The sequence below is a fragment of the Bombus pyrosoma genome, linkage group LG5, assembly GCF_014825855.1.
Source record: "Bombus pyrosoma isolate SC7728 linkage group LG5, ASM1482585v1, whole genome shotgun sequence".
NCBI lineage: Eukaryota > Metazoa > Arthropoda > Insecta > Hymenoptera > Apidae > Bombus > Bombus pyrosoma.
This window is the reverse complement of record NC_057774.1, coordinates 4,681,994-4,697,327: the sequence shown is the minus strand read 5'-3', so window position 1 is coordinate 4,697,327 and position 15,334 is coordinate 4,681,994. Positions and strand designations below refer to the sequence as shown.

Below are 15,334 nucleotides of genomic sequence, written 5' to 3'. Positions count from 1 at the left end.
AGCCGCGTACTTCCCACGACACGTGATGTACCAAGTTGCACGAGAGGATTCTTATCGATGCACGGAGGATGATTATCGCGCGTGTCAATCTTCCTTGTTCGTTTGGTTCGTCCCGTAACCGCAATCGTTTAATAATGTTCGGCTAATTGTGCCACCTTTGACCTTTTACGCTGGAAAAGAATGGTTTAATCAGTATTTCTAGACGCGGTGCGTTGTCAAGCAGGTGCATGCTAACCTTTGTACCGTACAAGTTTTTACAATTATCAGCACGTTGACTATCTGTCCGATTGCTCACTGTCATTTTAAAGATTAGTTGACATACTTTCGCAAAACAAACTGGTCGAATGGCTAGCCTATCGGAACTTGTTGATGGAAACTCTATTCTAAACAACGTTTGTTTCGTTTGAGCCACGGTTTTTATTTTTCCGCAGTCTGTTTTCGCGAGAAGCATGGCTCTACAAAGCGAGATGCGCGCGGGTCTCGCCGTAACGCGGTCGGTTAACCCGTTGAAACGATTCGATGTCCGCAATGAAATTATTAACGGGTCGAACATTGTCCACGCAAACGGCAACCTGTGCTCGTTCACCATGTTAATAAACCGTGAATCGCTGGTTATTTCGCAGCAAGCGCGGCTAGAATATAATAATGTGACAACGCACACGTACGAACCGATAATAGCGTTCCACTTAGCCACCGGATTCGTCGGTCGCAGGTACACGACACCGAATACGCATTTTCGTGTGCCTATACTCCACGCTTTACTGACTCTTCTCCTGAAAACTCTCTCTTTCTCTCTCTCTCTCTCTCTCTCTATCCGTTACCCACCGCGTAACACCGATCGAGATCATTGCCAGCCGATTTATTCGAGACTATGGATCGATTTTGTCCGATCGTCGATGCGTCACGATCATCGACCAACGTTCCGAATCGAACATGCTTATATCGCCACAACAAGGCCCCTCATCCACGTTTTTTCGTCAAAATTTCTTATTGTAATTTTCATTTCTTCCTACGTACGCGAAACGAATCGATCGATTTAGCGACGTATCGCGTGTTTCGTTGGAAATTTTCTCGGTGAAGTCTCGGATCGGCAGTCGCTAATTACGCGGTTAGCCGAATCCGTAGTCTGCACGCACGAACGCTCGAACGACACCATTCACCGGCGGCAATCTGCAAACGGATTTGCACGCTGACGAAGCGAAGAATCCTCGGGCCCGTCGTGGATCCGTGAATCTGCATTGTTCGGACGCACGTTGCGTACAGTTGGTTGAGCAAAAATCATATTTCGCGGGAAACTCGCTGCATCGCCGGACAATGGGGCTTCCGGCTTTTTTCCGGTTGTCGCGACTACCGCGAACCAACCGACGTGGCACAACCAACGTCTCCAATAAATTTTGTCTTATGGATTTTTCGGTGAATCGAAATGCGGCCACTGGCGTCGAGCAGAAACAACCGAAATGTAATTCGTGTCGGTATTCGTTCCTGTAAATTGAAATAGCGCGCAACAAGATCGCATTGTCGAGGAAAAGAGGAATCGCGCGAGTTTATTATTAACGTCGTAACTATCTTCGCGACGAAATTGCAATTTTCCGGTTATTCGTTACGCGCTTCCATAGTCGTTGAAACGCTTTTCCTCGCTTCGTTCGCACCTACTGCTTCATACATCTCATCTTTTCGCCGCGAACGCGAGCTACGTTTCTTTCTACGGTCATCTCTTAAGTGGTTCGCTTGGACTCGATTTCTTGCTGCGGATCATCGGGACGAAAACGTCGCGTCGTGTCTCCTGGCGGTAACGTTACACCATAAAACAACTAAGCTTTTGCGGCAGCGCAAGCAGAAAAATCGTTGCCAAGTTGCCAACTATTAATACGTTCATTAATCTTTCGTTCCGAGGGGACACAACGAATGTGCCGGTTTCCTAGCAATTGGTATCTCTCTTTCGTTTCTGCAGCACACGCGGATCTTTACGAGTATTTTACTCGCTGACGATTCTCGATGACCGTTTCTCCGTGCTGGCTGTTCGATGACGAACGTATTTACGCAACGTATTTCCGTCTTGTCAAACAGGAATACGCTCCCCATTGTGTTCTTTCTCCGGATTGCTTGTTCGACAAACAGCGGGAATCCGTTCACAGGAATCGATACCGTATGGTTTTGCCTTTCCATTCCAACGATAATCATCGTTCCTGTCGAATATCCTCGATGACGCATCGATGCGTCTTGTTTCGACGAACCGATGTTTCACGATCTAACGATTAACTAATTAATCGCGACGGTAAGTGCTGTAAATTTTGCGCACGACCAAACGTAACGCAGCGCATCCAGTTAGCAGAATTACAACCGTTTCTCGTTTCATCGCCTTTTAGCACACTCCAACGCACCCACCGATTCATTCGATCACATTTATCGATCCGTCTCCCTGATTATTGCCTGGTCGGCCTCGTTAATAGAAAATTACAAGGCGACGCAACTACGCGTTAAACCCTTCCGATATCAGCTTCGAAGATCAAACGCGATACGCGATCGCTGATTACACTGTCTCCTCGGTATCGTCGCTGTTAACGAGATACATCGGTAAACATTTTCGTTTTCCGAAATAAAGGATATTTCGAACGGATAGTCAGCAGCTCGATCGTCGATGATCTGGCGTATCTCTGACAGCGCGCGTATACCATTGTTCGCGAGTATAATTGAAACTGGTCGTTTAGCGCACCTTCGCTTCATCGTTAAATATGCAAATTACTCTGTAAGATGCGATGCAGCGTGATGCGTCAACGCGTGTTTCTTTCGTACGTTTCGCTTCGTCCGCGGACGACGACGAACGTTCCCGCGACTCGCTTTGCACGCGGTACATTTCTCAGAGAACCAGCGAACGAACGAAACTGCGAAGACTTTTGAAAATCAAATTTCCAGATGCTCGACGAGACTCGGCGAAAATGAGAGTTAACAGACAGACGAATGCGAAAACAGCTTGATTTGAGAGTATTCGAAGGGAAATTTGATGAATCTGTTGGCTGCTTTTGATTTTTGAAGCGCGATCGTTTCGCTTTGCGCGACGGTTCGTAGAACCGTTTCGCCTGCCAACGACAACGACAGCAACGAAGTAGCAGAGAACGGCTGCTAGTTATATCCATGAACAGGTGTAGGTGGTATGAAGCACGAATATACGCGTCTCATCCGTATTTTACACTACGCTCGTCCGCTTTAGTGCAGCACGTTACGAGCATTAAGGTGAGACGGTTGACGCAGCGCGGCTACTACAAATAGCCCTCGATTTTTTCCTACCGAATATAACGTGGCGCGTGCGATGCACCGGTAATGTTCGCTAACTTTTATACGCGTGCCCGGTTTTAGTGTCGACCCCATCGCAGAAAATGGCGATGACATCATATAAAAACTCGCAGAACCGCGAATCTACGAGTTCGACGTCGCGATCGCATCTCGTTCGCGGATAATCCGTCATCTACGAAGTAGATAGAATTACGCTTTCAGCTATTCCCTTTTACACGGGAATTACGTAATTCGAATACTCGATGTCTGTCTCTACTAATATTATTTCATTACCTAATGGTACGTTAAATAAATTGCACGATCTATAATTATTGTCTTCGCTACGTGAATATACGGAATTTCAGAATTACGATGGCGTCACTTCGTGACGATGAGTATTTTCTGTTTTTTCTTTCTCTCTTGTTTTAGTAATCACGTAAGCGGGCGAGAGGTAGATGATACGTTCGAATCGTAGTCGGCCCCTCGTCTCGACGACATTCTTCTTCAAAATGATACGCGGTACACGAGAAGCTTTCCTAACGGACGTAAAGGGATTCGCTGTCGTTAAGCAAAGACAATAGACTTTTCTCTCGCTCATGATTGAGTAAACTAAGGAACTGTAATTTTCACATTCTTGGATATATTAACCGCGCTCCGTTTATCTTTCCGCCGACTTGGTTGGACCGCGATAATGGATGGAGAAAGAAGCTTTGCGGAATTACGAGAATCCATTTTCGGTGGACGGAGAAGGAGAAGCTACGACAGAAGGAAGAGAAAATTTGCGGCGAATACACACAGAGGCAGATACTAAACGTCGACGAACCCGACCTTTCGCGATCCGAGGATCGGTCAAAACTAAAGGGTCGAAAAGTTTCGTATGCGCCGTTAACGCTTTCATCGCCGCGAGCTTGTGGTATTTGTTTTGTACAACTTTTGTTGCTTCGGGGTAGCTGTGACGCTCAACTGGAAGCGAGAGAACGGACGAGCAGTGGATTTCATAAGGGCAACGCACCGGCGATGTGTCGCCTCTTTCGCAGTTTTTAATTTTGCCGCATCGATGGCGTGAAATTTATTCCGCGAGGATGATCGTAACTCCTCGGCAACAACGAAACTCCTTCCAAAACGTGTTTTAACAACTTTGAAATCTGGTTTCGTACTGTGAACGAAATAACTTTGATCGCTAATACCGGTTTTCGTGTTCGAAGAAAACACGATGCGTTTGCGAGGACTCTGAGCGACGATAGAATCGATAGCGAATCGATACCACTAGCGCAACAGCGTGGATATATGACGAATACAATTCGCAGAAGGGTCAATTTACACGCTGAATAGAGACTGACGTACACGCAGGCCAAAGATTGCGGTAGCTAGAACGTGGAGTAGCTAAGTTGGAAGTTCGATCTCACGATTGGCAAACTGCAACATTTGTCGAGCCTGTCGTTCCATGTTCCATCCTTCTTTACCCGCGTTCTAGCGAGTTTGAGAGCTTTGCCTGAGCCGAGCTTAAATAAGCAAACTGTCGCGTAGGAAAGCTGGAGTGGCGTTTCACCGCTTTCTCTTGTCTATGCTGTAAAACTTTTTGCCAGCTGAATTCTCTATCAGCCTAAACCTAACCCTGTGAAATCGCGAGCAACGCTGCATTCGCTTCCTGCTGCTGCGGTTCCCGGAACGTTTCGCTTATTTCGCTTATTTTCCACTGAAATAAAGCTCGCCAACTTGCTTTGCCGCGTCTGTTGATCTTCCGACTCTACGATTCCTGAAATATCATCCATCCTCCTACGCGTATCTACCGTCTACCGTAAACATTTAATAATTTTCTTCGAGCAAGTTTGAAACGTCGCCACGAGCGTGCGATTCAACCGAACCACCGTCAGCGTCGTTTGCTAAAATAAACTCGAGGAAGATCGCGAGCTACCGGGACGTTTCTCATCGGATCCGCAGGAATGATTATCGTGGCTAAGTTGATAACGCGGCGGTACCTTCGGTGCCGTGGTTAGCGAACGGTTAAACGACACGAGTGTAGCCGAGAGAGAGGAAACGGAGATTAATGATCGATTATCGGTGATCGGAAAAATGGTGAGAGATTCACGGAAAAATTTTAATTCAATAACTTCAGCAGGCCCGAGGGGTCGTGGTAGAGCTCTTGCGCGACATCGTTCGGCCATTGTGGTAGATGTGCTTCCGCGGAACCGGAAACTCGACCCCTGCGGTAAGATTTGTACGGTACTTCAACCTGGTCTTCGGCTCTAAGTGTACTTCCTTGTATACCGTGGGGCTAAGCTGACGGCATCAAGTCGTTCTGTACGCTCGTGCAAATACTCTGCCAGCTATCCGACGAACCTTGGTCGAATTATTTTACTAGGTGGTATTCAAATATTCAACGATAATAGCTGTTCCGACGATAAGAACACGCCGTATCTACTGAATTTGGTTAGAGTCCATTAAGAGGACAATAGTCGTCATCAAACACTATCGATACTTCGGTATTTAATGACTTGCCGATACGTTGTTCTCTATAGTCTTTCAAACGGAATAACGAGTCATTTTCTATGTACGTAGCAACGAAAGCGAAGTAAACGAAAATATCGGAGAATATTTGTCAAAGTTGACAATTGTTATGCAACCGAACTGTAACGTACATCAGCCATCTACAACGTGACGTTTTGCCTGAATGTTTGAACATCTTGCAAACACATTTATATATATGTGTGTGTGTGTGTGTGTGTGTGTGTGTGTGTGTATACACACACATAAGCGTCTATTATTAATTGCGATCTCATGCTCTATGTAACGTTAAACAAGAGACAGAATCAAATATGTATAGAACCATCGGTGCTGCACCTGAAATCCGAAATTAGTTGTTTCACCAACACAAAACATCGCGCATACCGAGAAGTTTGAAGTCTGCTAATTGAATAAAAATGGCAATAACGCGAAAGGTTTGATCTATCCACGATCGGAGAGAATTCCAAAGCAAAAGTTTATCACGGCTGGAGTCGGAATTTCGCTAAAGTTTAGTTACGCGTATTGAAATCGAATCGATTTATTTAACCCGCATTGCTGGTTCGGTCAGTGTTATCGCATCGATTCTGCGGAGGAATCGCGTTAAAGCAACGGCCGCGATACTTAAGCTCTTGCCGCTCGCTAAGCCCCTTTTGTTAGGGATTACGGACTCGTTAAACGGCCCGGCCGGCCTCTACGTTCTGTGCAAAGTATCGCGCCGTTCGAAATACCTCCAATTATTCAACGTTGGTCAGTGGCCGGTCAGCGGTAACAAACAAAGCTGTATAATTAGTAGTACATCCGCGCGTACGCGCGTCCCTCCACGCTATACTTCTCCGACAGTGAAACTGCTGACAAGGGATGCGTATAAACGATAACGGAATATTCAAAGGATACTCGGTCCTTATCGCACTTACATAGAGTGAGTTCAATGCTGGAAGCGACGAGCCAACGTACGTTTGTGAGTCCACGGTACGACACAGACGTTTACACTCGGTCGTTCGACGATGGTACCGTATTTCGCGAGTTACACAGCGGTCGTAATGAGCTCGCAACGCTGACACATATAGATATCGCGTTTGTTAGAAGTAGGAACGAACGAAAAGGTCTTTTGGAGAATGTTTTTCTGTGAGCGCGTCTCGCACGATGCTCGATTGAGAAACGCACGGATGATAAGCGAGGAGAGAAAATTTACAAAGTTTGATCAGGTTTGAAACAAACAGAAGGGGGAAGACTCTGAAAGCGGGCGAGACAAAACGCGGGATCGCGCAAAACCGTTTCAACGAGAAAAGAAGAAACGTCGGGTGTCCTCTTTAACGTAGGTTAACGAACATAAGACGCGGCTTTCCTTATCTCGGGTCCAGATCTGAAAAGTAGGAAAGTGCAGTTGGAGGATAAAAGTTATGGCTCTGTGGAGACTTTTTCGTGGATTTCCGGGATCAACGAGGCGCCATCCGCAGAACGTTCACTGGCTCCGATCTCTCTAAGCTCCGACGAGAATCGGCTCGCAAGAAGTCCTCTAACTACCATTCTTCCGAGCTAAGCCAAATCAGATAGCGCGTTTTCGATGGAAACATCGTTGTCGGTTAACGATCGTGGCACGATGTTGGCCCGAATTTTGCATTGTTCGTCATTTTTAAAGGGATAAATCGATTATCGTGTCGCGAAGGCGTTATTGCAAAATGTCGCGGTTCGTCGGACGCTTTCAATTTACATAGGCCAACGACAATCGTTCGCCGAATAAATGGGAAAACAGTAGGCCGTTGTTCGACTATCATTTCCGTTTGAGCTGAACGTGGAACGCGACTAAACCCAAAGGTACGAGAACGGGGTTCGATCGAACGGTACCGGCGCGGCCCGTAATTAACGTTCGAGTGGCTGTTGCCTCGTTTCCACGGAGTTTCCACGGAGTTTCGTCTCGATTTTTGATCCGTGCGTGGTAAAACGTAGCCCGTAGTCGATTTGCAAGCCGCTTCGCAAAGTACTACTAGCAAAGATCACGCTGCTTGTAGCGATCGAGACGATCGATGCGAAGAGAAATAATCGCTCGATCATCGACACACCCGATTTCTTCTCCGTTTCCGAAACGGGCAGATCGGACGACGTTTTTGGATTTCGATCCGCCTCTTAATTTGGTAGATCTGAAACGAACGAGGGGTCCGCGTTTAATCGATGCGACTTCCACTCAGAAGATCCGCCAAGCTTCACGAATGACAAGTGTCCTTGGCGGAGAGCATTTCTAGGTAGCCTAACCTTTCCTACTCTTTCCATGAAGCAAGAATAGTCTCCCGTACGGTGTCGTTGCAGAGAGAAGTTGGACTTGCAACGGGTCAAAATACGCCGTTTCTACGGCGTTCGTAGCACGCGGCGCAGCACGAAACACGAAAGTGTTGATGACTGAAAAGCGCGGTATGCACTTTGTGCTTACTTGGTTACGTCTGCTTTTAGCCTTCATGTTTGCCTTTAAAGCTGTCGAAAATTTACGGCACCTTGGGCTGCGCGCGCGCCCTTTAACAAGGATTTGCGTTTATTACGAAATTTCTCGGCTCTGCGGTTATACACGCTCGTACGAGAGCGGAAGCGAGAAAAATTTGAAAATGAACCAATTAGAGCGTAAAACAGGGAAAAGCTCGGCGACGCACGATCGAGCTCTCGGCGAAGCGACGGAAATACCGGAACAGGAAGTACATAGGGCAGGAATCGTATACGTTTCTTCTATCTATTACTCGCGTTACGTTGAAAAGTGCGAATCCTGTCAGAAATAAGTAAACAAATAATTAGACGGACGTGCAGGACGTGATACGTGATGCGAAAGCGGCTGTTTGAAAGAGCTACTCTGCAAGAAGAGAATTCGACGAGAAATTGATCGAACTCGCAGGGTTTTTTATACGACAAACGAAATAAAACTAAAGTTTTGCAGCACGTCTTCGCAAAGTAGACCTGCCGAAACTTTTCTCCGAAGAAAATCTCGCGAAAAGTATGGTGCTGGTCGGAAAGAGGGGAAAGCTAAACCGAATTAGACTACTAGAGCAGAACGGACTAGGGCATCGAAAAAATGACGAACACCACTCGCTTTGTTCGTTCGTGTTCGCTTTCACGTTTCATGAGTAAGTGACTTTCTTTTCATAACTTTCGTACTCTAACGCAGTTGGTCTATCCCCCTTTCGTCCCTACTATTTTCATAGTTAGTTTACCTCTGGCAGAATCGGACTTGTCCGAAAATCTCTGCTTAATTACGAATACTACGGCATTCGAATACATAAAGAGTAATTAGAGTGTTCCTGTCTTCTTTTAGAATTCTGCAGTTTATCCGCCACCTCGCGATCGCTCTTGCTTTCCCGTTTCCAGCTTTTTCCGTACGCTCTTTCATTCGCTCCTCCGCTTCGTTGCCATTTTCCCAAGACCACCTCCATTTAAATAAATTCCGTTTGCGTCCGAACTCGTTACCGAGTTCGACTATGGACAAGTTACAAATTAGCAGGTACCCGTTGATTCTTGGTTCTGTAAAAAATTCAACTTGCAGCCGGAGGTTTCAATGAAATTGAAAAAGATCGTGGAGCGAGGCACCGGTTGAAGATGGCAAAAGGGAAATACCGCTAACAATGCAATCTATTTCTATGAAAGCGAATCGTAAAGATCGCCTCTCTTAATGAGTTCCGCATAAGGATTAAAAACAATAGAGTTATTGTCGCCGTGGGACGCGGATCGTCGAAACTCGCTGCAGCTCCCGTTGATCAAACATCGAAGAAACGAAGGAAGATCTGATATTCATCGAGAAGAATAATCGCGCGATGTCGAGTAGTTTTGATATTTCACTTCCCACAGATATTCCCGACACGATGTTTGGAAATATTTGATCGTTCACTCGAAGCAGGAAGCGAGGACGAGATCATTCTTGACATCGTCGCTTTCTGAGGAAATCGGGGAAAATCAGAAAGCGGGAAATGGTATCTCGCTTGTAACCTGGGAAAGCTAATTAATCCGACTCGTCGTCGAAGCGAAGTTGTCGATACGCTGATTTGAACGAAAAGCAGAATCGACTGTTCCGCATTCCGCTAAACCGGCGTGTTCCGAGTAAGAACCGGCTGAAAAAAATGTTGCAAGTGACACGGCGCGCCAACATTCGGTTAAAAGGCACGGGCGATATCGTCGCATTTGGCTCCTTTACCAGCGTATTTCCTAGTTGGTGTTTTTTGCCTGGGCTCTTCCCCTTGGGGAGCTCCCGTTCCGCCATTCCGACAAACAATTTTCCCTTCGACCATACCACCTCTGCGCCGTTTTGCATTGCTTTCTTTTTCCAATACAGCGCGCACGTAGTCTCACTTTCTCGCTCTCTGGCTCGATTCAAAGTCCATGGACAAAACGGTTACTGGAACCGTACTTGTTGAGCCGCTTAATGGGTCTCAGAGCATCGTGAAAGTTGCTCCTGCAATTTTTCACTCTGCTAAGTCTCCGAAACTCCATTCGATTTCAGACTGCTCGACTTGTTCGAAGTTTGTCGCGTCGGAGCTCGCCGTTCTCCTTTCGACCTCCGCTCTCCGCTGCCAACCCTTGCTTTCGCTCTATGCGTCCCATTTCCCTGCTTTTCTCCTCCCTTACCTCCTGACTTTCTTTTGTCCCTTTACGCTTTACGGCTATGTATATACTCGTTTGGCGCGCATTTCCATCCCATCGCGTCGAGTCGCATCTCCGCGAAGGATACCCGCGACACTCGAGCATCGAGGTGCGCTCTCTAGACGCGAATCTTCGATAAAAGGGAATTCACGCAGCGCGCGATAGGTCCGCGGGGAATGCGTCGAGAAATTGCACTCTCTCGCATTTAATTTCACGTCGTGTTTCTATACACGGCCATGACGAAAGCACGTTTATTAAGGTTCCAAGCGCACGCACATTTACAGGCGACGGTGTGCGTGAAACCAGGGAACATCTCTTTTATTTGGCGTGGCAATGGTGGGGATCTCTAAATACGAATAACTCGGCAACCAGGAGGGAAAGGAAAGGGTGGCGGGAGGCCGACTGTGCGATTATCTCGTGAAATTGCCTTTCTCCATATTTGCATCCATCGCTTTGATCAAGTTGATTCTATCATTGATATTTTATGTAAATATCAGCCGCAGAAGCTGGTACTCGTAGAAAACTACGAAACTCTGGCAAAGTTGCCACGCGGCCGAGCGTGGTGCGATGTCTAGCGAAATTATTCCACCGACCAGATTACGCGAATTTAAAAGAAAATATGTAACGTCGTTGTCGTGGTCACAGCTTTCGGATGCCTAGCCATCGTATTATCGTTGTTCTCGGAATAAAGCGACATGTTACTCTCTTAAATTCGTCTCGCTGCATCTTGTCCGTGATTCGATGGCTATCATAGTAAAGCTGAAACAGCCGCCGCGGAATTCATAGTATCAACCGGTGTCTCTAGACGACGCTTTAACTTAGGACGACACGGCGAGTTTCGTTGCGTCTCTCGGTGTCGCGGTTAAACGCGATCCAGCGAATGAACAGGTTGCGTTAGCGAAGAGTAATCCACTCGGAGTCGTATAGTGCAAAAGTGTAGCAAATCAGAGTATAGCTGATGGACGATGCAACGTCGAGCGCGATGCTCGGAGTCCGAGTTGTTAATTTCGCTGGATAACTTCCCGGCAAATATTATCGTCACTGATTCGCCGGTAAAACACGCGTCTATCAGAGACGCAGCGGTTTGGTACCGAGCGACGTATCGAATTCGCCGCTAATGAAGCTTGCTGCGTCGTATCCCGTGCACCGATGGCTTTTGAATTTGGTCGGACCTGTAATCGAAGAGGAGGGAACCGGCGCGACGGTTTCGTTTACGCGATGGAGATTCGAGGCAGCAGGTAACCGACTCCCACGGTGCGCGCCCTACAAAAACCGACTACCGCGAGTCAGCTCTGATACCGACCAGCAGCGAACATGTTGAAAGCATTAGGAAGTTTCTTGTTACTCTGCTGGCTAGGAATTAGAGGCAATCATTCTCGGCTTAACCGATGCGCCATTCAAACGGTTTTGCCCTGTCCTTTCGCCCACTCTCTCGTTTCACCGAATTAACCGCACTAATAAGGCCAACATTCTAAAGTCTCGTTTATCGATCCGGGTGCGGAAACCCGAAATCAACGACCGGTCGAACCATCCACCGACACGTTCGATCCTTCGTCTTGGCGGCGTGTTTCGACGGTCGTTTGGGTTGATCGAGAATTCGTTGGCAAGCAAAACGCGACGTCGCTGGAGGACAGAAATGGCGATAAGGGATGACAAATAGAGCCATGGTACGTGTTGATAGTATGTATATAAATATTCAAAGGCAACGAGCGGTGTTTCCACGGCAGCGGTGTTAATGACTGAAGTCGGTTCGATAAACGGAGCGTCTCGGTCGTCGCGAATTATTCGAACACGCGCGACACAATGGATGTGGGTGTACGCGGTGAACGGGAACGAGCACTCGCGCACGTGTAACGTAACATTGCGGCAATGATGAGGTAACGAGAAAGATGGTGGAACGAACGAGCCGGAAATAAAGGCCGGACGTTACAGGTCGTCACTGAGGCAGATTATTACGAGACGGATGGAGCGACACGGAACGAAAACAATCCTGGTAACTGTCTCTGTGGAAATGTGAAAGGCCTCTTCATTTGATCGTAGAGTGTGCGCCAAGATGTGTAGATAGTGTCGAAAGGAAATTGATTATTTTGTTTCCGAAAGCGATCGTAGATAAATTTAGAATGACCGGAAGCGTTTATGGTCTCCTGCGGACTGGCGTCTTTTCTTCCGATTAGAGAAAGGTCTACAGAGCTTTGGAATATTACGCGAATTTTTTATCTCTAGGAGATCCATTAATTTTTACGAGCACGTAGCCACGTTAAACTCCTAACGGGAATCCAGGTAAATGAGTCTTTGTCCATTTTCAAATGAAAAGTACCGAATTCATTTTTTAGATTAGTCTTCGACGTCGGTTGGAAATATCGAGTCAAAAAGAGATCGCTGGTCGGTTCGCGATTTTAACGAGCGAAACGAGAAGCAGTTGTAAGGTTACGTAGAGAACACTCGAAAGAGGTTACAAGTTTTCTCCTCTTTGACGGAATTACGGAGACGTATCGAACGTATCTTTCTCCCTTTTCATTTTGATCCTACGTAATTACATTAAGAATTTTACCGGAATTTCTGAATTTCCCTATGCACGGAATCACCTGTGAACCTCCCGTGATCTCTTACTTCGTAAAGAAACACTATTTTATCTTTGCTCTTTGGTCTGGCAATTACTGACAGTTCTTCAACGTTTCTCTCTCTCTCTCTCTCTCTCATTTCCACTCTCTTCCTCTTTTCTTCTGAAACACGCGCATACGGCTACAGCTCTGTTTACGTTTAATTACAATGATTCGACGAATACTCCAAACGATTCTGGTCGACCGCACTGTCTTCTCTACGTTTTACCCACCTTTCAAATAACCGATAGTATCAGCTGCGGAATATTATTATGCTCGCAAGAGGCTTTCCGTATGACTTAATTAAAACCGCGTAAATAACCGGTTCAGCGTATTCCGCGTTGTGACGTTAAAGTCTTTAGACGAGTTTCTATTTAGCCGACTTTATTTTCAGCCATCGATATTTGCTATCGCCGCGAAAACGATTCGCTTTCTTCGTCCATTTACGAACCAATTTTTCACTCGACGTTCGTATGCCAATCGCTGGTTTAACGCAAATTGCGCGTTGCAAAATTAGTTTCGGGTTGTGGCGAGTAGCAGCGGTGCGTCGACGCACGTTCTTGACTAGTTCTTGACCAACTATTCCAGTCAAATTGAAGTTCGTTAATAAATAATAAATATAAAAATGTTATGATACTATGGAAGTAGAAGTAATAATTTTTATCATCATCTATATTAATTTTTAAAACGTTAATATAAGTAATTGCGATAAAAAAAATAGAATATTAAACTGACTAACGTAATTAATTAAAGTAGCGGACCTGACAACGTCGCCACTCGTAGCGTTTTGTTTAATGTAAGTTATAAAGCGGAAAGTATTATTAAAAGCAAAATGTAAGGACGGACATATAAGTTCGTTTAACAGATGTTATAACGTTAAATAAATTCTACTTTGTAAATTGCATAATAATATCTTTGTTAAAAGTATGGCAGTAAAAATTTATTTCAAATATGTACAACATGTCATTGGAAAATTGAATAAAACTACGACATTTTATTTCTAGAATTCATAATTATCAAAGGAAATTCGTCAAAATCGAGGAAATTACTTAACAAGAATAAGTGAATCAAAGTCGCAATTAATACGAATCAAACTTGGTATAAATTTCAAACAATTGTGCATTTTCTTTTTTGTATATCGGTTTGTTTTTTATTTTATTTTATTTTATTTTTTATTCGAATGTATCATCGCTCGCTATTGATACGTCTAAACATATCTAATATGCGATATCGCGATGTCGGCTGCTTCCCGTAGCTTCCTAGAAAATTTGCAAGTGAACCTATTTCTTCATTAGCATTCGGGAAAACACTGTGTGAACAGTTTTGCAGAAATTAATAAATTTACTTCGTCACATTTCGATATAATTTCGTGCCAATTTTGGCACAGTTCTTGAATATAGTTTTCCTGTTTCAGGAAGGAGCATAAAATTAAAACCCTCTGTTTTCAAATCCGCTGTATGTCACTGTGTTAAAATACACCGATTTCTATTAACAATTCCTCGATAACTGCGTGATAAATCGAGTCCAGAGCTTACGTTAGGTTTCCTGCACTCCAAGTTAGTTCCGCCTGAAATTTGAGAATAGTGTTGAATTTTGAGATTTACCTAAGGACTGCGTTAACCTGATCCTGTCCCACCGATCGATTTGACCATCTGGTTACGTATCGTAATCGCGAAATTATTGACACGTTCTTGAAAGGCGATTCCTTGCCCCGGAAACGCGTCGGTGCGCTTAGGTCGACCGGAACCGTTTGCTTTACGAATGAACGAAACCAACGACAGACTGGCGGCGCGATAATTCGCGATATCTCAATGTCGACGCGTCCAGCGATCGAGTGCGATATTCGCGACGCGGCCATGAATTGGCAGGTCGCGACGCGGCGCGTACTTCGATCCGCTGTCCTCTTTGCTCTCAACTCCTCGTTGCTCTTAATTTTTTCCTCCCTCTCTGTCTGTCCGGCAATCGAGCGTTCCTGTCGCTCGATCCGTGCTCCGGGTGCCTCTATTTCCGCCTGCAGCTGCCAATCTACGCGCTTGCCACGACTCTTCTCTTCTCTTTCTCCCGAGTTGCCTTTCACTGGCCGCCTTTTTCGCCACACGATCGTCCCACCTATTCGCTCTATTTCTCTTAGCATTTGCCACTCTATCGAGTCGCGGTTACCCCTTCTCTCGGAAACGAGCGAACTCGTTTCCGTGTCGTTCTCCTGCGGACTCGGCGGCTGAACGCGGGCGCCTTTTCTTCCGATTGACGCGCTTATTAGCCGCACGAAAATCTCATTAACATAACGAGACGTTTTTCGCGCGCAATTAAACCGTGTTGTTTCTTTGATAATCTTGCAAATTTCAGCG

The 15,334-nt window shown here is 45.8% G+C and overlaps 2 protein-coding genes across 4 annotated transcripts in view; one reads left to right on the top strand and one right to left on the bottom strand.

The window, feature by feature from the left end:
* Window positions 1-15,334, top strand: part of LOC122567533 (nephrin) — a 253,645-nt gene that overhangs the window by 67,290 nt on the left and 171,021 nt on the right. Inside the window, exons 1-2 of one of the 2 annotated variants that reach the window (XM_043726175.1) lie at window positions 11,963-12,263; window positions 12,319-12,379. The exons of the other annotated variant lie outside the window; for it this stretch is intronic. The gene's annotated coding sequence lies outside the window, so the exon portion shown is untranslated. Of the gene's footprint in view, window positions 1-11,962; window positions 12,264-12,318; window positions 12,380-15,334 lie in introns of those variants that run through there. 2 annotated transcript variants of the gene reach the window in all.
* LOC122567538 lies at window positions 29-15,120 on the bottom strand. Of its 2 annotated transcripts, none has more exons than XM_043726189.1 (2): window positions 236-698; window positions 29-170 (listed from the first exon to the last, which is right to left on the bottom strand). In XM_043726189.1, exons 1-2 carry the CDS (start codon window positions 587-589, stop codon window positions 129-131), a joined length of 396 nt encoding a protein of 131 aa, XP_043582124.1. In that variant the 5' UTR covers window positions 590-698; the 3' UTR covers window positions 29-128. The 2 variants fall into 2 exon arrangements, with proteins under 2 accessions (XP_043582124.1, XP_043582125.1); XM_043726190.1 differs by lacking the exon at window positions 236-698 and adding an exon at window positions 14,591-15,120 and having other exon boundaries at window positions 39-170.